At 45.4% G+C, this 25,679-nt stretch overlaps 1 protein-coding gene across 2 annotated transcripts in view; it reads right to left on the bottom strand.

Annotated features, from left to right (window-relative positions):
* The window catches only part of adam10a (ADAM metallopeptidase domain 10a), a 287,101-nt gene that overhangs the window by 179,646 nt on the left and 81,776 nt on the right, over positions 1-25,679 (bottom strand). For both annotated transcript variants that reach the window (XM_060911474.1, XM_060911475.1), the window contains exon 2: positions 8,124-8,274. In XM_060911474.1, coding sequence (XP_060767457.1) covers positions 8,124-8,274 — 151 coding nt within the window. The remainder of the gene's footprint in view (positions 1-8,123; positions 8,275-25,679) is intronic.

Here is a 25,679-nt window from a genome sequence, read left to right as displayed (position 1 = left end):
AAAACATACCAACGGACATCGAAAAACTGGAAAAGAGACACATCAGAGATGTAAAACTTCCATGCTAGCGAGTGACTGTGACGGTTTGGAAACAAACATGGCCGTGAGGTTTGCTTCATTAAAAGCGGAAGATTTTGAGAGAATTTTGGCTGCCAGGTTGCGCCGTTGTGTGTAGTTGTCGATATTGATTTTAAAAGTAACTAAATAAATTACACAGGGAAAATACTAATAATTTTCTAAGTTTGTAAGCACGCCAAGACTCAGTGTGGCTTTCAACAATAACAACAACAACAACAACAGAATACTGAATGGCAAATATGTAGGCAACAAGAACGCATCCGCTTCAGTGGGACTGAAAAAGACAGTGGCAAAATATTCATTTAATAACTTTTCGAAATAACAGTACACTTGCAATAAGAAGGTGTGCATCAGGTTCTCTCTGATATACACGAGGGCTCAGGATGAGAGAAATGTCCCACACCATTACAGTAGCGACTGGTTGCTTCTCTACAACGACATCTCTATTCTAAAAAGGGGCTACTTTAAAAACGTACTTGAGTATTTAAAAAGAAAATGTTTTTAACTCATAAGTCAAATATCAGGTTTTGGTGTGAAAAGCGTCTTTTATTACTTATTTAAAACTGTTCGAAGCAACTACGCCTGAAAACATCATTGAACCTCTGTAAATTTATGGGTCATGTGCAGGACTGATGCTACAGAGTTTGCTAACGAATTAAACAGAAGTACATTATACACTGGCCCTGTGTCCGAAATCGCTCACTCGTACACTACTCCCTACTCACTATATAGGGAATTACTGGATAGAGGACTATATAGTGAGCTCATTGGTAAAATGTAAAAACGCTTTCGGACACTAGTCCGTCGCGCTGGTATTTACGTCATTATTGTCGCACAATTAAAACGAGCCAGATCAGTCGCCTGGTGGGTTTTCAAAAGAATAAATACCTGCATGTATTTTTGTGATAAATCCATATTATACTGAGCGCCTTTCCCACATTAATCAATACAAAGTCCCTGCATCTTTCAGTTCTTTTAAATCAAGGCTGAATCCTTTCTTCTTTGCCGCTGCCTTTTGTTAAATCAAATTTGAGACTTTTAATTTGATTTCTTTCAGCGCGACCACAATGCATGATGGGATATATTGCTTTGGTTAGTGACCATCAGTTGTATGCTACTTTTCGCGATGCATTGTGGAATACTTTGAGTGCACTATATAGGGTGTAAATAATCCTCGCTAAGGTTTTGGACAGCGCTACAAAATGGCGTCCTCGCTACATAGTGCCCTATATAGTGAGTAGGGGGCGATTTCGGACACGGAGGAAAATTAATTAGTGGAATTCCTTGCCTTTTTAACGCATTTGAAACCTTCTTTTTCGTTTAACGTCCTTTTGTTCCCATATTTCATGGGGTTGGACGAGCTATGAGCGTTCTCCATCTCAGTCTGTTATAGACCATCTCTTCTTTGAGGTTAAGTTCCCTCAGATCTTCCTCTATACACTTCTTCCATGTTTTCAGGGGCCTTCCTCGGGGGCGTCTTCCATCAATTACAGCTTCTGCTGCTCTCCGTACCACACTACTCTCTTCTTTTCTTTTGATATGTCCGAACCATCTCAAACGTTGTCTTCTCATTAAATTCCGTATGCTTTCCACTTGACATCTCTCAATCACGTCCTCGCTTGATATTCCCTCTTGCCAATGTATATTTGCCATATATCGGCGCATCTGGAAATCACATCTCTTCACCATGTTTTCGAGGTTCCTAGTCATCGGCCATCTTTCTGCTCCGTATACAAGTACGGGCCTAATGCATGCACAGTACGTTTGTACTCTACTTTTTAGGAGAATTCCTTGATTCCTCAAAAGACTAGATATCCGTCTCCATTTTGACCAAGCAGCTGATATTCTGAAACCATCAGAATTACTGAAACCATCAAAGAGTACATAGTAAATAATAAAAATACAGTAAATAACCCTATTCGACAAATGTAGTAATCCATATTATATCACAAACTTCTTAACTAAGTGAAGAGAAACAACATCCATCATTACTTTAAGACATAACATGTCTTTTAATTATCTCATCTCATCTCATTATCTCTAGCCGCTTTATCCTGTCCTACAGGGCAAGCTGGAGCCTATCCCAGCTGGCTACGGGTGAAAGGCGGGGTACACCCTGGACAAGTCACCAGGTCATCACAGGGCTGACACATAGACACAGACAACCATTCACACTCACATTCACACCTACGGTCAATTTAGAGTCACCAGTTAACCTAACCTGCATGTCTTTGGACTGTGGGGGAAACCGGAGCACCCGGAGGAAACCCACACGGACAACACGCAAACTCCGCACAGAAAGGCCCTCGCACCCAGGACCTTCTTGCTGTGAGGCAACAGCGCTAACCACTACACCATCGTGCCGCCCCGTCTTTTAATTAATAAAAGATGAACAAAAACCATTGAACTCAAAGGCGTGTCCAAATTTTTGGATGGTACTGTATGCGTAACTGCTAAAACGACCCAGGAACATCTCTCCTTTTACCTTTTATTTCTGCGTGTTCCACTGTGTGATTCTGTGTCTCATGTCTATTTGACTCTTTTGATATGATGGAGTTAGAGCAGATTAGAACGACTGGGTTTCTGGTGATAGTCGAGCTCTGCTTCATTGACTTCTCCGGCGTCTATCACAGTTTTGTAAACATTTGGCAAATCTTGGCATTAGCAGAAGGACGACGTGCTGAAAGGAGCCATTTGTGGAGCACAAACTGTCAGTCACTGCTGAACCCACTGTGAGGGAGGCAGAAAATGACTGGCTTCCTCCTGAGAGCGAGTATTTTTAGGAAGCGGAGTGGACTTTCATGTCCTGATCGAGAGAGAGAGAGAGAGAGAGAAACAGAAGGCTGTGCTGCTACATGAGGACAGGGTAAATGAATCTGCTGGGTCATGTAGTGTGCGTGAGACAGAATGAGAGCACAGGTTCCTTTGTTTCTTCTGTCTGAAGGAAAATGGAAAGTAGTTACACAACCAGCATTATACTGTACCAGTTTGGATTATGAGGTCACTCATGAAGGCTGGCCTCAGGAGACACAGCAATCAGATAAAGAATAATTTAAAACCCGTGACTACACGAGCCATACTGGAACATCATAGTGAATAAAACACGACTGGGTGCTGTAGGTGTTATAGGAAAATAACCAATCAATAACAGGGTGGAGTGATGCAGCACACGTGCCTCTTTTCCACCAAAGCAGTTCCAGGGCTGTCTGTGAAGATTCTCAATCATCCAGGTCATAGTAAACTGTGGGTGGTAGAAATGGGCAACTGGACTTGAACAAGAATCTTCAAGCAAGTCCAGTTGCCCATTTCTACCACCCACAGTTCCAGGGCTGGTTCGGGGCCAGTGCTTAGTTTGGAACCGGGTTTTCTGTTTCCACTGACAAAGAACTGGCTCTGGGGCCAGAAAAACCGGTTCCAGGCTAGCACCAACTCTCTGCCGGGCCAGAGGAAAGAACCACTTACGTCAGCAGGGGGGGCGGAGTTGTTAAGACCGACAACAATAACAAGACCACGAAAGAGCGCCATTTTTAAGCGACGAGAAGCAGCAGCTGTACAAACGCGAAGTCATCCATTATTATTATTATTGTTGTTGCTGCTGCTTCTTCCGTGTTGTTTTTGCTTTGATATTCGCGCCAAGGTTTATGCAAACGTAGCGCCGTAACTGACATATACAGCGACGTAATGACGTATACAGCGACGTAACTGACGTATATAGCGACGTAATGACGTGGCTCCCCTTAGCACCGCGAGCTATGGAAAAGCAAACTGGTTCTCAGCTGGCTCGCAAGTTGAACGAGTTGTGAACCAGCACCGGCCCCGAACCAGCCCTGGAACTGATTTGGTGGAAAAGGGGTAAAAGTGAACCAGAGGACCATCACCCCAAAAATGATTATTTTCGGTATAACCGCACATCAGAAAAGTGTTTTATACTTGTTTTACCACAACACTGTATCAATGCTTAGAATTTTTTTTTTTTAAAGAGGAACTGAAGTCATTTTTAAACTTGCTTTATTTCTTAATTCACGTGTTATTCGATTACATTTTCGGTTTTAGTAACCTTATATTGTGACTCGTATTGGCAACTAATTGCAATTAAATATTATACTTATCGGCCTGTTCGGTTTTTAGCCGTGTTGAATTTAGTTCGTTCGGTCCACGGCAGGCATCGCTTATCTGCGTGATCTTCACAAGACTTGTGCGAGACTTCAAAACGTGAAGCATTCGAAAGAGGGCGCGCGTCTTTTGACAACGTTGGCAGATGTTGGTCACTTTCCCCGTGTCCGAAATCGTTCCCTACTCACTATATAGGGCACTATATAGCGAGGACGCCATTTTGTAGTGCTGTCCGAAACCTTAGCGAGGATTATTTACACCCTATATAGTGCACTCAAAGTATTCCACAATGCATCACGAAAAGTAGCGTACAACCGATGGTCACTAACCAAAGCAATATATCCCATCATGCATTGTGGTCGCACTGAAAGAAATCAAATTAAAAGTCTCAGATTTGATTTAATAAAAGGCAGCGGCAAAGAAGAAAGGATTCAACCTTAATTTTAAAAGAACTGAAAGATGCAGGTACTTTGTATTGATTAATGTGGGAAAGACGCTCAGTATAATATGGATTTATCACAAAAATACATGCATGTATTTATTATTTTGAAAACCCACCAGCCGACTGATCTGACACGTTTTAATTGTGCGACAGTAATGAGGTAAATACCAGCGCGGCGGACTAGTGTCCGAAAGTGTTTTTACATTTTACCAATGAGCTCACTATATAGTCCTCTATATAGTAATTCCCTATATAGGGAAGAAACGAGTTTAAATGACAATTACTGCCTACTTTTTTTCAAAATTTCCTGATTGCTATCAAAACAAACAAAACTTCAGTTTCCTTTCAGTTGCCTTCAGTTCCCCTTTAAGTACTTGGCTGCTTTTCTCCACACTCGGAGATAATGAAATTGGGTCTCTAGTGCTCTCCGGATCAGAAACGTAGCTGGTTAAGTGTCCCTGAGATCTTTAAAGACAGCATGTTTGTGTGTAAAATGGGCTCCTACTGCAGAGTTTTATTGATGGTAACTGCTGTTGGGTGAACGCTCCTGCTTACAGATTATAGGCTCCTTGTCTTGCTGTCTCCATTTAGAAGAACAATCGACCATTGCTGGGGCTCGTCTGGGACTAAAACCAAAATGAGAATGGAGAAAATCTTGCTCGGAATGTAACTGCTGTTCAGACGGATAGTTTGGGAAATGATTTAACGTACATTTTCGCTTGTGATCAGATAAAACGTGTGTATCACATTACAAGCAACAAGTCGTAGATTGTTTCTTGGAATGACGAGCACTTTTTAGTTCTGGGTTGCTGGATCTAGACCAGTGTTTCTAACTGGTGGGTCGCAACCCAAAAGTGGGTCGCGGAGGGGTCCTGGCTGGGTTGCGGAGCTGTGGTGTAAAAAAAATGCTAATTCATTGATTCACTAAAAAAAAGAAGTGCAACTTTTTTCTGCGACAATTTACAACTCTTATTTTGATAGACGATTCCAGCTCCGTGTCATCTGTTGCCATAGACGCAGAATGTTTATGCGACATAACGTCATTTGAGTGGTGAACAACATGTCGAAACAACGGTACGACCCCGAATATTTGAAATATGGATTTAGTTGTGTTGAGGACAAAATGGTACAGAAACCCATCTGTGTGGTATGTGGTGAGACACTTGCACATGAGAGCATGAAGCCATCGTTTTGCCTATGTTTATTGATCAGACATACAGCATATAATGGCCATGCAGATGCAAACACAGGTATAATAATAATAATGTTATTCATCTCATCTCATTATCTCTAGCCGCTTTATCCTGCTCTACAGGGTCGCAGGCAAGCTGGAGCCTATCCCAGCTGACTACGGGCGAAAGGCGGGGTACACCCTGGACAAGTCGCCAGGTCATCACAGGGCTGACACAGACACAGACAACCATTCACACTCACATTCACACCTACGGTCAATTTAGAGTCACCAGTTAACCTAACCTGCATGTCTTTGGACTGTGGGGGAAACCAGAGCACCCGGAGGAAACCCACGCGGACACGGGGAGAACATGCAAACTCCGCACAGAAAGGCCTTCGCCGGCCACGGGGCTCGAACCCGGACCTTCTTGCTGTGAGGCGACAGCGCTAACCACTACACCACTGTGCCGCCCCTTATCAAAATTCTATTTCTCATTTTATTAAATATCGGAATGCATTTTTGACAGCTATTTTGTCACTGCTATAGCAAGTTCTGAGTGTTTGAAACACGCTATGTAATATATCAGTCACTAAGGTTTCGGACAGCACTACAAAATGGCGTCCTCACTATATAGTGCCCGATATAGTGAGTAGGGAGCGATTTTGGACACAGGGAAAGTGACCAACATCTGCCAACGTTGTCAAAAGACGCGCGCGCCCTCTTTCGAATGCTGATGTGATCAAGCCGGAAGTTGTGTTTGTTTTGATAGCAATCAGGAAAGTTTGAAAAAAGTAGGCAGTAATCGTCATTTAAACTCGTTTTTGTGCAATATTTCGTTTGGAAAACAGTTTTCAAAATGGCAGCACTGACACCTGGCTGACGCTTCACATTTCGAAGTCTCGCACAAGTCTCGTGAAGATCACGCGGATAAGCGACATCTGCCGTGTACCAAACGAACTAAATTCAACACGGCTAAAAAACAAATAGGCTGACCAGTATAATATTTAATTGCAATTAGTTGCCAATAGGGGTCACGATATAAGGTTACTAAAACCGAAAACGTAATTGAATAACACGTTAATTAAGAAAAAAAGCAAGTTTAAAAATGACTGCAGTTCTCTTTAAACACTGTCCTTACTACAAAAGCATGTCCACAGCACCAGTGTCTCTGATTTCAATGCATTTATGTGGTCTAAAGGCCTCTGCATGCTCGTGCGACACGGCTTTCGCAGACAGTTGTAATTTATTGTTGAGCGGGGATAATAGGCGTGCGCGATGTTATTCACCGGCACAACGCAAGGGGGCGCGAAGTCGCTAGGAGTAGTTGGTGGGTGTGGTTAGTGGAGTGTTTATCCTCCGGTTACTTATAATGACTAGAACTGGAGTCGTATAGATGTCCGTACTTCCTCACTTCCTCGATCAACCGCTCTTCGTGCTGCTCCATCTTCGCTCGTGTTTTTAAAAATGGCGGTCGTGAAAACAAAACAAACCGGGAAAGTAGGGAAGCGGAAGTGCGTGTACAGCGGGTGTAGAGTGGACCAATCAGAGCCCTCTTGTCTGCGAGGCTTCTGCGGTGGTCACAATTTTTGGGAGGTGCGCGCAGAGCGTCTGCGAAGGTGGGGGGGGCTACGCAGACACTGTCTGCGACACCGTCTGCGAGGACTGGGTTGTCAGCATAAATTGGCCTTAACTGTATTCAGTGAGATGTTGGTAGAAATCTGTAAAACCCCATCGTTCCTACTGTACTGTAAGGGCAGAGTTTAAGAGCCAGACATCAGCTGTAATTCCACATCAATGTTGCCTTCTAGCTCCAATACGAAACCATCAGCTATAAATCAGGCATCGCGTAGCGCTACCATGTGATTAAACAGAGCAGCTGTGGTGCTCAAAAATCCCCAAGAACAAACAAAATGAATCCGAAGAACTGCCTCGACAGTTATTTATACGACTTTTTAATAGAATAGGACATTAAGGATATTTTTGTCCAGCTGCTGGACTGGTTTGTGGTGCAGCACCGACTTAATTGTCTTCTTTGTTTACATGACTTCTCAAATTACAGGTTCCTGTCTGACTGAATCTCTTGAAGTCTCGAAAAGGTCATTTCGGTAAAGGCGTTTTGTTCGAACCCAACTCTCAGTGCTACTGTGAAGGCCAGAAATAGACGTCTTCCTAACAGCCGGCCCACACAGCGGCAGTGTCCTGACCTGCACCGGTCACTCGGATGCAATGACAAGAGTTCATCATGGGAGACGGATCACATCTCTATAGATAATCACAGCCTTATTTCTGGGCGTACAGGCGCTGTGGCGTACTCACCTGCCATGAGCGTGGAACTCCAGGTGGACGAACTTGTCCTCGTGAGACAGAGCTCTTTTAGCTCTCTGGTGTTTGCTGTGAAGGATGTTCGGGTCGTAGGACAAGCCCTCGTAGTGCCGAATGTACTTGTTCAAGCGATTCTCATACTGACCTGGAGGGGGGAGGAAAGAAAGAGGGAGTTAAAAACACAGGACGAGAGGAAAGATGAAAAAGTGGGAAAGCAGAAAGGGGAAAAGGACACAGGATGACGTAAGAAGGTAAAATAAAAGTAAAGACGGAAATAACAGAAGGAAGGAAGGATGTACAGAAAAAAGCAGCGCAAGAAGAGAAAAACAACATGGAAAGGAAAGAAAGAAGGAATGAAAAACAGAACAAGAGGAAAGATGGAAAAGCAGAAAGGGGAAAAAAGGAGAGAGAGGATAATGTAAGAAGGTAGAACAAAGGTAAAGATGGAAATAACAGAAGGAAGGAAGGATAAGTGTAAAGAAAAAGGCAGCACAAGAAGAGAAAAACAACACAGAAAGGAAAGGAAAGAAAGAAGGAATGAAAAACAGGATGACAAAGATGAAAAAGTGGAAAGGGACAAAGAACAGAGGATGATGTAAGAAGGTAAAACAAAGGTAAAGATGGAAATAACAGAAAGAAGGAAGGAAGGAATAACAAAGAAAAAGGCAGCACAAGAAGAGAAAAACAACACAGGAAAGGTTAAAAAAAGCATGGAGTGTGATGTAAAGCAGTAGGATAAAGGAAAGAAAACGGGAGGGACGGAACGAAGGAAAGATGTAAGGACAAGAAAAGAAAGTACAAAGAAATGAGAGGAATGACAGTAGGAAAGAAAAGATTGAAAGAAAATGGAAGGAGAGAAAGAGCAGGAAGGAAGGAAGGAAGGAAGGAAGGAAGGAAGGAGAGGACAGAGAGAGAAAGGAAAGCAGTAAAGGAGAAGCAAATCGTGAACAGAAACAGAAAAGGACAAAAAAGAAGGAAAGGACAGAGGAAACGTGGATAGTGGGCAGGAAGAGCGAAGGAAAAAGTCCGAGTGAGAAGGAAGAAAAGAAAAAGAAGAAGGAAGACAGAACATTAGTGTTACACTAAAGCAGAGCGATCGGTACAGAAAACGTACTGTAACGCTCCTGGACGTTAATAAAGGCGTGGGACAGAAATAAAACCCAAAGTGCTGTGCGGGATGGAGATGTGTTCACATGTAGCCTACTGTGCGCACGCTGACTTGTTTTATTGTATTAAATCCTTCCTCAGGCGGAAAATAAGCACCTTCGGGCTACAGTCTGTCTGTCTGGGTGCTAATAATAATAATAATAATAATAATGGGTGGCACGGTGGTGTAGTGGTTAGCGCTGTCACCTCACAGCAAGAAGGTCCGGGTTCGAGCCCCGTGGCCGGCGAGGGCCTTTCTGTGTGGAGTTTGCATGTTCTCCCCGTGTCCGCGTGGGTTTCCTCTGGGTGCTCCGGTTTCCCCCACAGTCCAAAGACATGCAGGTTAGGTTAACTGGTGACTCTAAATTGACCGTAGGTGTGAATGTGAGTGTGAATGGTTGTCTGTGTCTATGTGTCAGCCCTGTGATGACCTGGCGACTTGTCCAGGGTGTACCCCGCCTTTCGCCCGTAGTCAGCTGGGATAGGCTCCAGCTTGCCTGCGACCCTGTAGAACAGGATAAAGCGGCTACAGATAATGAGATGAGATGAGATGAGATGAAATATTAATAATAATAACCTGCCCTGAGAAAAGAGTTTTTCCCTCACAAAATAACACACTTCCTCTCACGGCTACTCGAGCAGCAACATGTGGTTAAAAGTCACAGCCCTGCGAGGCCGCGTCCATCTAATACAAGGTTCACTTCTCTCCCCTCTGACGCCCTTAACCAAACTCAAACCCAAACTGCTGAAATCACTTCCACGTTCAGCGTGTAGAGAGGATGTGACTGAGACATCGTGAGATAGGGTGCATTTCCTGTGCTGTGAGGACTGTCACTTCACCCTGAGCCGAACACTGCAGCACAATCTCATCTCCTACTCCACACACAATCTGTGTTTATTTATTCAAAAAACAGAATCATACTTTTTTTTATCCATTTTTGGTTACATTTTACGTTGTGAAACATCCAAGGAAGGAGTTCAGTTCTGTTATTGTTTGGGCTATAAAAAAAAACTAGAAACTGTTGTTTCCTCGCTTTCTCTTGAAGTTAAAACAATAAGCAGCTTGTTACCAAGAAACCGCAAAACACACTCGCTGGGTTTACATTTACATACGTTGAACGTGCAATCTGAAATTGCGGACACATGAATTTCGAAACGAGTGCTCTGAGAGAGAACATAATATCCCTCGCTGGTAACTGTGCCATAACTCTGGTAAAATGCGACTGAATTGAACGAAATTACAATATGCACTGTAAAAAAGAATAGTTGAGAATACTTGAAATTTCAAGGCAACAGTCTGCATTAAGAATTTAATGTTTTGCCAACGATGTGCCCATGATAATCCAAACTATGATAAAACTGTTATCTTTATTAAGAATTCTTAATTAAGTCAATTTTCAATTCCTCATTCTGCCAACATAGATTTCTCTTTTTGCTGAACAGTGGCATTCACAGTAATGCAAAAAGGCAATTGAGGTTATCACAATTTTTTTTTTAGATTTTTTGGGGGCTTTTTTCACCTCTATTTGGATAGGACAGCGTAGAGACAGGAAATGAGCGGGAGAGAGAGAGATCAGGAAATGACCTCGGGTCAGAACCGAACCCGGGTCCATGGTATGGTGCCTTATCCACCTGAGCCACAACACCCCTAAGGTTATCACAATTTATCATTAAACTATACATGCCTTTTTTCATTGTTCTACACAATTACAAAACTTCAATATTGAAATAAAGTTTTTAAAACCCACGTCACGGGTATGGTGTCGTGGCTCAGGTGGACAAGGCGCCATACCATAAATCCGGGGACCCGGGGTCGATTCCGACCTGAGGTCATTTCCTGATCCGTCCCTCTCTCCCGCTCATTTCCTGTCTCTACACTGTCCTATCCAAATAAAGGTGAAAAAAGTCTGATTGCCTTTTTGCACTACTGTGAATGCCACTGTTCAGCAAAAAGAGAAATCTATGTTGGCAGAATGAGGAATTGAAAATTGACTTAATTAAGAATTCTTAATAAAGATAACAGTTTTATCATAGTTTGGATTATCATGGGCACATCGTTGGCAAAACATAAAATTCTTAATGCAGACTGTTGCCTTGAAATTTCAAGTATTCTCAACTATTCTTTTTTTTACAGTGTGTGTATTACCGACATATAACAAAGAATCCTATCAAGTTTGGTGAAATTCCTCCAAAAATTGTGAGAGGAGTTGATTTCAGAAGGTGAGTACCCTTCCTGGGACGGACAGACAGACGGATAGACAGACATCGCCACGACATAATCCCCATTCAGGCCTTTCGGCCAGCGGGGGATAAAAATTGTGAGAGGAGTTGATTTCAGAAGGTGAGTACCCTTCCCAGGACGGACAGACAGACGGATGGAGGGACATTGCCACGACATAATCCCCCTTCGGGCCTTTCGGCCAGTGGGGGAGAAAAATTGTGAGGGGAGTTGATTTCAGAAAGCAAGCACACCTTGATGAAATTGCCAAAGTACAAGTTTGTTAATAATCGAGGGCATAACTCTGGTAAAATTTGCCCAAATTAAATGAAATTTCAGTCTGTGTGTAACTGTCATATAACAAAGCCTTTTGCCAAGTTTGGTGAAATTCCTCCACAAATTGTGAGAGGAGTTGATTTCAGAAGGAAAACACACCTTCATGAAATTGTAAAAGTACAAGGTTGTTAATCAAGGGCCACAACTCTGGTAAAATGCAACCGAATTGATCAAAACAAGAAGACGGAGTCATCTATATCCCCCGCCCTGTATACCAACTATATACCAAGTTTCAATATATTATTTGTCACATTTTTCAAGTTCTGCTGCAGGAAACCAACCCTACCTCTTTATACTGACCTCAGCAGCCCATGGCATAAACCCACCGGACCTTTGGTCCAGGGGAGCTAAAAATTAAAATCTCACATTTTTTAGTATTAAAAGGCACATATACATTACTTAATCAATACATATACCGACTTTCAAGACCAAACCACTCATAGTTTTCAAGGTCTACTCCGGAAACAAAACCTACCCCTAAGACTAACCTGAGAGATGAAGTCTGAAATTGTTTCCATGGAAACATGAAAAATTATAATTTCTCAAAATTTCTTAGTATGAAAAGACACATCTACATCACCTTGTTAAAGGAACAGTCCACCGTACTTCCATAATGAAATATGCTCTTATCTGAATTGAGACGAGTTGCTCCGTACCTATCCGAGCTTTGCGCGACCTCCCAGTCAGTCAGACGCAGTCAGACGCGCTGTCACTCCTGTTAGCAATGTAGCTAGGCTCAGCATGGCCAATGGTATTTTTTGGGCTGTAGTTAGATGCGACCAAACTCTTCCACATTTTTCCTGTTTACATAGGTTTATATGACCAGTGACATGAAACAAGTTCAGTTACACAAATTGAAACGTAGCGATTTTCTATGCTATGGAAAGTCCGCACTATAATGACAGGCGTACTAACACCTTCTGTGCGCTTCGGCAGCGCATTGATACGGAGCTCAGATATCAATGCGCTGCCGAAGCGCGCAGAAGGTGTTAGTACGCCTGTCATAATAGTGCGGACTTTCCATAGCATAGAAAATCGCTACGTTTCAATTTGTGTAACTGAACTTGTTTCATGTCACTGGTCATATAAACCTATGTAAACAGGAAAAACGCGGAAGAGTTTGGTCGCATCTAACTACAGCCCCAAAAAATACCATTGGCCATACTGAGCCTAGCTACATTGCTAACAGGAGTGACAGCGCGTCTGACTGCGTCTGACTGACTGGGAGGTCGCGCAAAGCTCGGAGAGGTACGGAGCAGCTCGTCTCAATTCAGATAAGAGCATATTTCATTATGGAAGTACGGTGGACTGTTCCTTTAACATGGATACCAAGTTTCAAATCCATATCATGAATAGTTCTGGATATATGCTCCGGAAACGAACGTTGCTCTTAGAAACTAAGTCAAAATCTATTTTTAATGTAAAAATATGAAAAATACCTTTTTTTTTTCAAAAATCCAAAATTGCAAAAGGTACCAGTTCACATGTTGCTTGATATGTATACAAAGTTTCATGAAGATATCTTCAGTAGTTTTAAAGATATGGCCCAGAAATGAAAACGTGACCTGGCAGACAGACGGAACCCGTTTCTATACCCCCGCCAAACTTCGTTTGGGCGAGGGATAATGACCATATGCGTATTACCGACATATAACAATGCCTTTTGCCAAGTTTGGTGAAATTCCTCCAAAAATTGTGAGAGGAGTTGATTTTAGAAGGAAAAAACACACTCATGAAATTGTCAAATTATAATTTTGTTAATCAAGAGCTGTAACTCTGGTAAAATGTGAACTAACAAAATTGGAATATGCGTATTACCGACATATAACAAAGAATCCTGCCAAGTTTCATGAAATTCCTCCAAAAAGTGTGCGAGGAGTTGATTTCAGAAGGTAAGTACCCTTCCCGGGACGGACGGACGGACGGACATTGCCACGACATAATCCCCCTTCAGGCCTTTTGGCCAGCGGGGGATAAAAACTCTGAAACATCGCAAAAAAGTCTATACACTCACATGAAGTAGGTTTTTAGACGAGCCGACAAAGCAGAATTTCATAACACTGAAACGGAAACACATTTTTGGCATTTAAGTCACAACTGAAATCACCGTGGCAACACTTACTAGGTTTTGGAGATCCTTGGCGCGTTTAATTGGAATGACGATCATGAGGAGAAAACCCAGCTTTAACTCGCTCAGTGGAAACACAGACCACTCGCAACTGTGCTCTCGACTTTTGTTAAGGCGGCGCCCGTGACTGTTTCCCCACACTGCAGCCCAAATGCAGTAGGGATGAAAGGGTGACTGGTTTCACGGTAAACCATGGCAAGATTCCCAACGGTTAGGTTTCCCATTTCAGATTTTACAGATCACTTTGGAAAAGCTCACGTTAAAGCAAATTCAGACAAAACAGATGTCAGAAACCAGCTGATGACGACACGTGAACAGACTGAACTATGTTATACTGAATTATGGAGTCGGACCAAACAGTTTTTCATTATTTTTGTGTTCAGGATATTTGGGCGGGTCAGAAATCATGGCTGGATTACACACTGGAGCCAGACTTGGCCTAAACCCTTCCCTGAGATCATTCTCTCACGCCCACACGCCATTATGGATCACTTCTCTTTTCTTTCAAAAGGCCAAGCTGAAACTTTTATTTCCAGGGAACCACTGAAATGAAAATATATATTGTTCTTATGTGTTTTTTTCTCCAGTCTAATTGTTTTGTTAATCTAAACCCGCTCTGCCATTTTTCAAGTTCAGCCGCGGTACGAGTGTGCTCCGTTTTAGCTAAATGCTAGTTGAAAATGGATTCATTCATGGATTGCTGAACTTCAGTGGAAAAGAAATAAAAGAAAATATTGCTTTTATGGGTTTTTTTGTGCGTGATTGGACAATTTCGAGGCGTTCATCATGAGTTTAGCTACGAATTATTTTCATGGTTGTAAACATTGGTCTTGTGCCATTGTTATTTATTTAACAGTTCTGACTGCAAAGTGGGCGGCACAGTGGTGTAGTGGTTAGCGCTGTCGCCTCACAGCAAGAAGGTCCGAGTTCGAGCCCCGTGGCCGGCGAGGGCCTTTCTGTGCGGAGTTTGCATGTTCTCCCCGTGTCCGCGTGGGTTTCCTCCGGGTGCTCCGGTTTCCCCCACAGTCCAAAGACATGCAGGTTAGGTTAACTGGTGACTCTAAATTGACCGTAGGTGTGAATGTGAGTGTGAATGGTTGTCTGTGTCTATGTGTCAGCCCTGTGATGACCTGGTGACTTGTCCAGGGTGTACCCCGCCTCTCGCCCGTAGTCAGCTGGGATAGGCTCCAGCTTGTCTGCGACCCTGTAGAACAGGATAAAGCGGCTAGAGGTGATGAGATGACTGCAAAGTCATCTGAAAAAGTTTTTAATTTTTTATCGTGCATGCTATTTTCCTGTGTCTCACAAAAACAATATCACGTGGATGAAATGTGATCATTTTGATGTACTGAGGATCACTTTTCTCCGTTCTGGGACCATTTTTCCAGAACGGAGAAGTATGTATGGCCCTACGGAAACAGCCGAACACGAGGAGCTTTAACTAATTACAGTATTGTAGTCGAGTCACTAAAACTCGAGTCCAAGTCTAGTCTCGAGTCATTAAAGAAAATTTCGAGTCGAGTCCGAGAACAAGACTCCATCCGCACCATTTGACAGTGGCTGTTGCTGCCTTTATGTAAAAGCGTCTCTGCTACTGTGTTGGACTAACGTTTCTGCTCGACTGTCCCACTTTAGTTAACAGGCTACAGCTTGTTCATCGCTCAGCAAGCCCCGCCCACTATCAACAGGGCAAATAACATGAGAGAGGGTTAACACCAGCTAGTTCATCGCTCAGCAAGCCCTGCCCACTATCAACAGAGCAATGAACATAGCGTGTCACTTCCTTCTCTGGGTGTGGTCTTGCCAAATGACGATTGAAGTTCGAGGTCATCCCCGTCGTCTCCTCGATAGTTCTTCTACATATGGAACACATACGGTAGCAGGGCTTTTTTCCCACTGCACGAGAAGTCTGTATAAGCAAAGTGGACAATCCTAGCGGCGTTCTCTCCAGGTGTTTTAGCGCCATTAACGTTAGTTTGTTCCTGAACATGATGTATGAACAGGTGAACGTGCATTCTCTCACACGAAATTAGTATAAAAATTAATGTAGATATAAATTTCTTACGCCAAATTATGGCATGTTACAAAAAATAAAGAAAAAAAAAAATCAGAGTCCTCGTCTCCAATTTACAAACCCGAATGCAGTTAATGCACGAGTCATCAGTGCTCAAGTCCAAGTCGAGTCACTAGTCCTTAAAATTAGGGCACGAGTCGGACTCGAGTCAGAGTCCTGGACTCAAGTACTTCAAGACTGACTAATCAGCATAACTATGGAACTGCGTCACACCAAGATGGCGACACGCAGAAACCACTGTGACTCTGCATCGACCTCGGAGAGTTTTGAGTCGCAGGGATGTAATTTATAATTTACGTTTGCGAACAGGTCCATGAAACAAAAGACGAATGTATCTTTTCTCTCTTACTGCTTTTGTGTTGTTGTTTCTCTGTAAGATCAAAACATTAGGTGTATAACTCCATACTCAGATTCACCGATCCAAGACAAGCGCTGCAAATTCTTCATCAGATTTTGTGTCCGTTTCATCCTCCAGCGGTCGAACGATCCCTTCACAGACCACCTTTTGGTTTCCATCGCTTTTCTGGCGCACTTTCTAGCTGATCCGCTTTCATATTTTCCTTTTCTTTTCCGCTCGCGGAAGAGCAGAGTCTGCCATGTTTGCCCACGCCAACTTGTTTTGGTTAAAAGTGGGCCAAATACACCCCATGGTGGTCACGATATCGTTGCTCACTTGCTTCAGCAATCTCTGGAATCGTAAAATGTGGGACGCTTTTTCTCTCGGCAAAACATTTACACATCGGATACACGGCGTGTGCAGCAGTGAAACATCTCGAAACTCCAACAGCAATAGAAACAGAACATTTTGCCCAGAATTCAACTGTGCAGTCAGAACCTTTAAATCATGGTTAAATCCACTCTAACCCGCAGATTTACAACGCTGTAACCGTAACCTAACCCAAACCCTAAACCTAAACTCACTGAAATGTCAATTAGCCTCACAGTCACTAAATCACATCATGTGCTGAATGCCACTGGCCTGAAACTCATCTCATCTCATTATCTGTAGCCGCTTTATCCTTCTACAGGGTCGCAGGCAAGCTGGAGCCTATCCCAGCTGACTACGGGCGAAAGGCGGGGTACACCCTGGACAAGTCGCCAGGTCATCACAGGGCTGACACATAGACACAGACAACCATTCACACTCACATTCACACCTACGGTCAATTTAGAGTCACCAGTTAACCTAACCTGCATGTCTTTGGACTGTGGGGGAAACCGGAGCACCCGGAGGAAACCCACGCGGACACTGGGAGAACATGCAAACTCCGCACAGAAAGGCCCTCACCGGCCACGGGGCTCGAACCCAGGACCTTCTTGCTGTGAGGCGACAGCGCTAACCACTACACCACCGTGCCGCCCCTGGCCTGAAACTGCTCCTGTAAAACTTTGCGACTCTGCAGTCAGATATTATAGGAGGCTGCACCTTTCCTGCAATTGGGCGTGGCTTCAGGACCTTCAGCAGACACGCCCCCAGCATCTCAGAGCAGCGAGTCCTGCCTATATTTTCACAATTCTGTAAAACAGTCGATAGATTAACCCAGGGGTGGGCAATTATTTTTTCCATGGGGCCACATGAGAAACAGAAAACTTTGTGGAGGGCCGGACCAAAAGGCTGAACTAAATTCTGCATAATATTAATTGTATTTCTTTATCTAAAGCAGTAAATAACATTGTTTTACAAGCTGCTAAGACTGGTAAGAGTCTGGAAAAAACGAGGTTGCCTTCCAAAAAAATGTCATTTATTCAATCAAATTTCCTAAAACAATGGTTAACAAAATGTGAACGTTTGTACCTTTTTTTCAGTCACATTCACCCCAAAACACAATAAAGACATCACAATATTGTCTTTCTACTCCAAATATCAAGCAAAATATATCATATTATAATAATGATGCCCACATTCGTAGTCTAATCACCTCATTTGGTGTTTTTCAGTTTTTCGGATCTGCTCTCCGCAAACTAAACACACGGCTTTATCTCTGACTTCAGTAAATAAATACTTAGCAGTCCATGTTTTGTTGAAAGCCCTGCATTCGGCATCTACCTTTCTTCTTTTTGCGGACATTTTGGGGGCTAAAGTCTTCTTGTGACCTGCTCGCAACAACGTCGATTCGGTGTTGTTAGGACTAGGACTGTTTTGGCCTCTAGAGGCCGCTGTTATTTCCTTTTCATGTCATGTTTATTTTGGCCTCTAGAGGCCGCCACTGTTCCTGTGTTTTGTGTTTGTGTTAATTGCCTAATTATCTTCACCTGTGTCCTTAATTAGTTTGTCTATTTATACCCCTGAGTTCAGTCCTCTTGTCACGGAGTCTTTGTGCTGTTATGTTTATCTCCAGTTCCCTTTGTACTGTGTTTTTTGATCTTCTTAGCTTTTGTATTTTTGCACTTTGCTTTTCTTTTGGATTATACTCTTTGTTTTTTTTTTGTCTTTTGTTTTGCCCTGTATATAGTGTATATAGTTTAAATAAACCTTTTGATTCTTTTTCTACTTCCGCCTCACGCCTCTGCATTTGAGTCATCCCCCTGGTGGCCTAGTGGGGGTTTGCTGGATTATCACACCAACGAACCAGGTTCGAATCCCAGCAAAACCCTAACAGAAAGACTCCGTCATGACCGACTCAGCAGAGGCTGCTTCAACTGTCTACCCGGCCAACCTTCAGGGAATTATGGCAGCTTTGACACGCTTCGGAGCGACCATGGACGCTCATGGACGTACGCTCACCAGCCAACGTGAGGCCCTCGCTCGCCACGAGGAACTGCTTCAGCAAATTGGGAAAACCCTGGCACAGCTGACATCTCTGCCTGCATCTCCTGCTCCTGATCCAGTTCCTGCTCCTGATCCAGCTCCCACTCCTGCTCCAGTGCCTCCTGCAATGCTGCCTTCTTCACCTCGCGAACCCAGCCTTCCTGCACCACAGAGGTATGACGGCAAGCACAGTGAGTGCCGAGAGTTCCTTACCCAGTGTCAACTCACCTTTGAGCTTCAGCCTACCACCTACACTACGGATCGCCGCAAGATTGCCTTTGTGATCACCTTATTAGCTGGTAAGGCGCGAGCCTGGGCTACTGCTATCTGGCAAAGACAGGGACCTGAGTGCTTTGATTTCCAGCTGTTTTCTGAAGAGATGCTTCGGGTCTTCGATCAGGCAGACATCAGTACCGACGCAGCCCGAAAGCTCATGTCCATCCGGCAAGGAGGAAGCGTCGCAGATTACGCCATCTCGTTCCGAACACTCGCAGCAGTAAGTGGATGGAACGAGACTGCCCTGGTGTCAGCCTTCCACCATGGTCTGTCTGACCCCATCAAGGACGGTCTGGCCTCTATTGGATGCCCAAGTGACCTCGAAACCCTCATCTCACATGCTATTCGTCTGGACAACAGGATGAGAGAACGCCACCAAGCCTTGAGCCCCCCCAGCCTCCCTACCTCTACCTGGAGACCGTCTACCTCCTTCAGTGACTGTCCAGAACCCATGCAAGTGGGTCGTACTCGCCTCTCCGCATCTGAGAGGGAGCGCAGAAGGAGGGACAAGTGCTGCATCTACTGTGGCAAGCCTGGTCACTTCCGAGCATCATGTCCCGAACTCTTGGGAAAAGGACCGCCCCGTCCAGCCGAGGGAGGGTTGTGACGGGGCCTACCCTCTCTCCCGGACTCCCTGGCCAAGGAATCTACATCCCGGTCTCCATCTCCTGGGGTGAGTCTGTCCACTCTTGTCAAGCTTTGATAGACTCAGGGGCGGCTGGGAACTTTATGGATATTCACTTCGCCCAAAGCATCAATATTCCGACTGCACCTCTTGAAGTCCCACTGTCTGTGTCTGCCCTCGATGGCCAAGCGTTAGGTGATGGAAGAGTCACCCAAGTTACTTCTCCAGTTTTCCTCCAGTCTCAAGGTCACAAGGAAGAAATATCCCTGCACCTGATTCCTTCACCTGAGTTCCCAGTTATTCTAGGCCTTCCTTGGCTTACTCGCCACAACCCTCGCATAGACTGGGTAACAAGCCAGGTTGTGGAATGGGGCCCTGCATGCCATGCCTCTTGTCTGCTCTCTAGCTCTCCTGTGTCTCCTGCCGAGCCCCCTGATCTCACCGAGTTATCTCAAGTTCCCACAGAGTACTGGGATCTCAAGGAGGTATTCAGCAAGAGCAGGGCCGCCGTTCTTCCTCCGCACCGGGCCTACGACTGTGCCATCGACTTGCTCCCTGGGACTACCCCTCCTCGTGGCAGACTGTTTTCACTCTCTCAGCCAGAACGCAAGGCCATGGAGGAATACCTCAAAGATGCCCTGGTCTCTGGGTTTATTCGACCCTCCACTTCACCTGCTGGAGCCGGCTTCTTCTTTGTCGGCAAGAAGGATGGGGGGCTCCGACCATGTATTGATTACAGGGGCCTGAATAAGATCACTGTGCGCAACCGATATCCCCTTCCGCTGATGTCCACAGCTTTCGACCTGCTCCAAGGCGCCACCGTCTTCACCAAGTTGGACCTACGGAACGCATACCACCTCATCCGTATCCGACAGGGAGACGAGTGGAAGACTGCCTTTAACACCCCGTCTGGGCACTACGAATACCAGGTGATGCCCTTCGGACTCACCAACGCACCAGCTGTTTTTCAGGCCCTAATCAACGACGTCTTAAGGGACATGATTAACCTATACGTTTTTGTCTACCTCGACGACATCCTTATCTTTTCCAAGACCGTGCAGGAGCACCGCCACCATGTCCGCCAGGTTCTCCAGAGGCTGCTACAGAACAATCTGTTCGCCAAGGCCCAGAAATGCGAATTTCATGTTCCCGAGGTCTCCTTTCTGGGATTTATTGTACGGACAGGCCAACTCCAAATGGACCCTGCCAAGACCCTGGCCGTCCGGGATTGGCCTACTCCCAAGTCCGTTAAGGAGGTTCAGCGGTTCTTAGGATTCGCTAACTTCTACCGCAAGTTCATCAGGAACTTCAGTTCTGTGGCAGCACCCATGTCAGACCTCACCAAAGGGACAGGTGGATCTTATGGCTGGTCTCCTCAGGCAGAAAAGGCGTTCAAAGACCTCAAGGACCGCTTCTGCACGGCACCCATTCTGGTTCTCCCGGACACCTCCCAACCATTCATCGTGGAGGTGGACGCCTCGGACAGTGGTGTCGGCGCGGTGCTCTCTCAACGTTCGGAAGGAAAGCTGCACCCCTGCGCTTACTTCTCCCACCGCCTGAGTCCTGCTGAGTCCCGGTACGATGTGGGGGATCGAGAACTGCTAGCGGTCAAACTGGCCCTTGAGGAGTGGAGGCACTGGCTGGAGGGAGCACAACATCCATTCCTGGTTTGGACTGACCACAAGAACCTGGAGTACCTCCAGCAAGCCAAGAGACTGAACCCTCGACAGGCTAGGTGGGCCCTGTTTTTCAGTCGGTTTGACTTCACCCTCTCATACCGCCCCGGCTCCAAGAACACCAAACCTGACGCACTGTCCAGACTGTTCTCTGCCACTAACAGGGAGAATGAAGTCGGGCCTATTATCCCTGTGTCCCGGATTGTGGCCCCTGTCCGCTGGGGTATTGAGGAGGCTGTCCGACGAGCCCAACGCCAGGACCCCGGTCCTGGGACGGGGCCACCAGGCCTCTTGTACGTCCCACATCAAGCCCGGGCCAAGGTTCTCCAGTGGGGTCACTCTTCCCCTCTCACCGCCCACCCGGGAGCTCGGAGGACCCTGGACTTCCTGAAAAGACGCTTCTGGTGGCCTAACATGGAGAAGGAAGTAAGGTCATTTGTCCTGTCCTGTGAGGTTTGCACCAGAACCAAGAACCCACGACAGCGTCCCCAGGGTCTCCTGCATCCTCTGACCATTCCCCGGCGTCCCTGGTCCCACGTGGCAGTCGACTTTATCACGGGTCTCCCTGAGTCACAAGGTAACACGGTCATTTTGGTCTTAGTTGACAGATTCTCCAAGGCCTGCCGCTTCATACCACTGTGCAAACTCCCCTCTGCTCTTGAAACTGCGAAACTTTTGTTTAATCATGTCTTCCGAGTCTTTGGTCTTCCACAGGACATCGTCTCAGACCGAGGGCCCCAGTTCTCCTCCCGAGTGTGGCACGGGTTCTGCAAGGTCATCGGAGCCACTGCCAGCCTCTCCTCTGGGTTTCACCCACAGTCCAATGGTCAGACGGAGAGGCTCAACCAGGACCTGGAAACCACCCTGCGAGGCCTGGCTATGGATAACCCGACATCGTGGAGCACCTGGCTGCCATGGGCGGAGTACGCCCACAACACCCTGCAGTCATCGGCCACCAAGCTGTCGCCATTCCAGTGCCAATTCGGGTTCCAGCCACCTCTGTTCCCGGACCAGGAGGAGGACGCGGGGGTGCCCTCGGTCAACCAATATGTGAGACGGTGTCGCAAGACCTGGAGCAAGGTCAGGAAGACCCTCATACAGACCTCCAGAACCAACCAGACTCAGGCCAACCGCCATAGAAGACCTGCACACGCTTTCCGCCCTGGGCAGCGTGTTTGGCTGTCCACTAAGGACCTTCCACTGCGGGTGGAGAACCGCAAGCTTGCTCCTCGCTACATTGGCCCCTTCAAGGTGGTGCGCAGGGTGAACCCTGTCTCCTACCGGCTCCAGTTGCCCCGGACTCTGAGGATCAACCCCACTTTCCATGTTTCCCTGTTACGGCCCGTACTGACGTCTACGTATGCCCCTGCCCCTAGGAACCCCCCACCCCCCCGCATCTTCCAGGGGCAGACTGTGTTCACTGTGAATCGCCTGCTTGACTCCCGCCGGGTCCGCGGCGGGTTGCAATATCTGGTGGACTGGGAGGGCTATGGTCCTGAGGAGCGCTGCTGGGTTCCTGCTCGGGATGTCCTTGATAAAGAACTATGTCGGGACTTCCATTCGGCCCATCCGGATCGCCCTGGGAACGTCAGGAGACGCTCCTAGAGGGGGGGGTCCTGTTAGGACTAGGACTGTTTTGGCCTCTAGAGGCCGCTGTTATTTCCTTTTCATGTCATGTTTATTTTGGCCTCTAGAGGCCGCCACTGTTCCTGTGTTTTGTGTTTGTGTTAATTGCCTAATTATCTTCACCTGTGTCCTTAATTAGTTTGTCTATTTATACCCCTGAGTTCAGTCCTCTTGTCACGGAGTCTTTGTGCTGTTATGTTTATCTCCAGTTCCCTTTGTACTGTGTTTTTTGATCTTCTTAGCTTTTGTATTTTTGCACTTTGCTTTTCTTTTGGATTATACTCTTTGTTTTTTTTTGTCTTTTGTTTTGCCCTGTATATAGTGTATATAGTTTAAATAAACCTTTTGATTCTTTTTCTACTTCCGCCTCACGCCTCTGCATTTGAGTCATCCCCCTGGTGGCCTAGTGGGGGTTTGCTGGATTATCACACCAACGAACCAGGTTCGAATCCCAGCAAAACCCTAACAGGTGTAGGTATCAGATCTATAGATCAGCTCGGGCTCCAGCGCCTGCTGGTGACGTCACACTATGTGATTGGCTGGACCGTTTGAAGATGACGTACAAGTTTGTGGTTGGTCTGGACAAATTACGGAAGTAGTTATCGCGGGATTAGGTTTCGTGGGATTTCATGTCATGTTCATGTCGCGAGCATTGCGTTTTTGTTGAACACAACTTCAAAATAAAAGCAATGCACATTCAGAAAAGAAAAAAAAGAAGAAACCGGTTGTACGAATCGCTATTCAGTCCATGCATGAGGTAAAATTAGAAAATACGTTTATTTTGTAATTTCTAATTAACCTTACGCGGGCCGGTCAGAATGAACCAAAGGGCCGGATGCGGCCCGCGGGCCGTAAAATGCCCAGGTCTGGATTAACCGATAGAAAAATATTTGTTACTGGAAGACCTAACGTTGTTATTTTAACATTTATGCAAACAAAACGTACACGGTGCTGCGAATTTTATTTGCGGTTTTCAATCTAAACCTTGGTGAAATTATTTCAGTTTGTGTATCGGTACTTTAACCTCTTCAGCACATTTTAACAAGTTTAACCGCAATAATACTGATAACAGCGATCATTTTGGTCACTATAATATGATATGAGATAAAATTTTCATACCATTTCATCTCTAAAACACACAGAGGTTGAAAATGACGTAATTCTGTCTTCCAGCTTTCCACTTCTGAGAGAAACCGAATGCAGCACTGATAGAAACTGGATGTGAATGACAGATGGGATTACTGTTCTACCAAACGGATCAAAACGAATTCTCGAAAACAATAGCAAATCAAAACTAGACTGTATTTCCGCAAAGAAAATGCAAAGTGTGATTGCAGAACAGCTATCATGCTAACATGCTATGGCTGACATGTAAACAGCTACCATTCCAATATGTTAATGGCTAACATGGTAACAGGGAACACGTTAACATGCGAACATTCATAGGGTAATATGCTAACAGCTAGTATGCTAATCTGCTAATGGCAAACATGCTAACACCGAGCATGCTAACATGCTTATGGATAACGTTAACTGTGAGTGTGCCAACATGCTGAGGCTAACAGTTAACATGCAAGCAGCAAGCACACTAATGAGACACAATTAATCCAACTGGATTTGAAATAAAACCACGGCTCAATAAAACTACGTGTGAATTTCGATAAAACGTACAAGACGCTGATCCCAGGAATCTTTTACAGTCCACAGCTTGACCTGACCTGACCCTGATTTGACTGATGTTAATCTCGAGTCGCTTTAAAGTGACGTTTCAGCGAACAAGACCGTCTCATTTCGAAAAAGTCAGGGTCGATTCCCTCTTCATTTTCTTTCGTTGCATCCTTTCCTCCCATCCTCACAGGAAGAAGCTCCGAGGCGACGAGGGAAACTGGGAAAGGAAACGAGGGAGCGTAATTAAAGAAATGAGAATCACCTCATCAGTCCATTCGAGTGTTGTTCTTAGAAATCAGATGAAACCGTTAGCTTCTCCTATGGCTGCTTGTGTTTAATCCATCTGCAGACTTCCTTATCGTGCTACATTTAGGGTGTAAGAGCTCAGGAAGACAAAAACAAAGAGGAAAACAAACTCTTCTGTATTTCCTGCTAGAAATATTTAATGCGGTGGCACGGTGGTGTAGTGGTTAGCGCTGTCGCCTCACAGCAAGAAGGTCCGGGTTCGAGCCCCGTGGCCGGCGAGGGCCTTTCTGTGCGGAGTTTGCATGTTCTCCCCGTGTCTGCGTGGGTTTCCTCCGGGTGCTCCGGTTTCCCCCACAGTCCAAAGACATGCAGGTTAGGTTAACTGGTGACTCTAAATTGAGCGTAGGTGTGAATGTGAGTGTGAATGGTTGTCTGTGTCTATGTGTCAGCCCTGTGATGACCTGGCGACTTGTCCAGGGTGTACCCCGCCTTTCGCCCGTAGTCAGCTGGGATAGGCTCCAGCTTGCCTGAGACCCTGTAGAACAGGATAAAGCGGCTATAGATGATGAGATGAGATGAGAAATATTTAATGCTACGGATATAGTTTTCAACACTGCCATAAAAGCCAAGCTTTAAATACGCCATTTAACACCTTATATCAACTTCAAATCTGCTCTATAGCAGGGTGTGTGTTCAGCAGAGGGGAACCATCAGGGCCTTCGAGGCTTTCAGACAAGGCCCAAACATATCAACATTTCAAATCTTATATTTAATTTCTTTCG

This window comes from Neoarius graeffei, chromosome 27 (assembly GCF_027579695.1).
Source record: "Neoarius graeffei isolate fNeoGra1 chromosome 27, fNeoGra1.pri, whole genome shotgun sequence".
In the NCBI taxonomy this organism is placed as follows: domain Eukaryota; kingdom Metazoa; phylum Chordata; class Actinopteri; order Siluriformes; family Ariidae; genus Neoarius; species Neoarius graeffei.
Note: the sequence above shows the minus strand (reverse complement) of the source record. Positions and strands in the feature narration are given on the sequence as shown.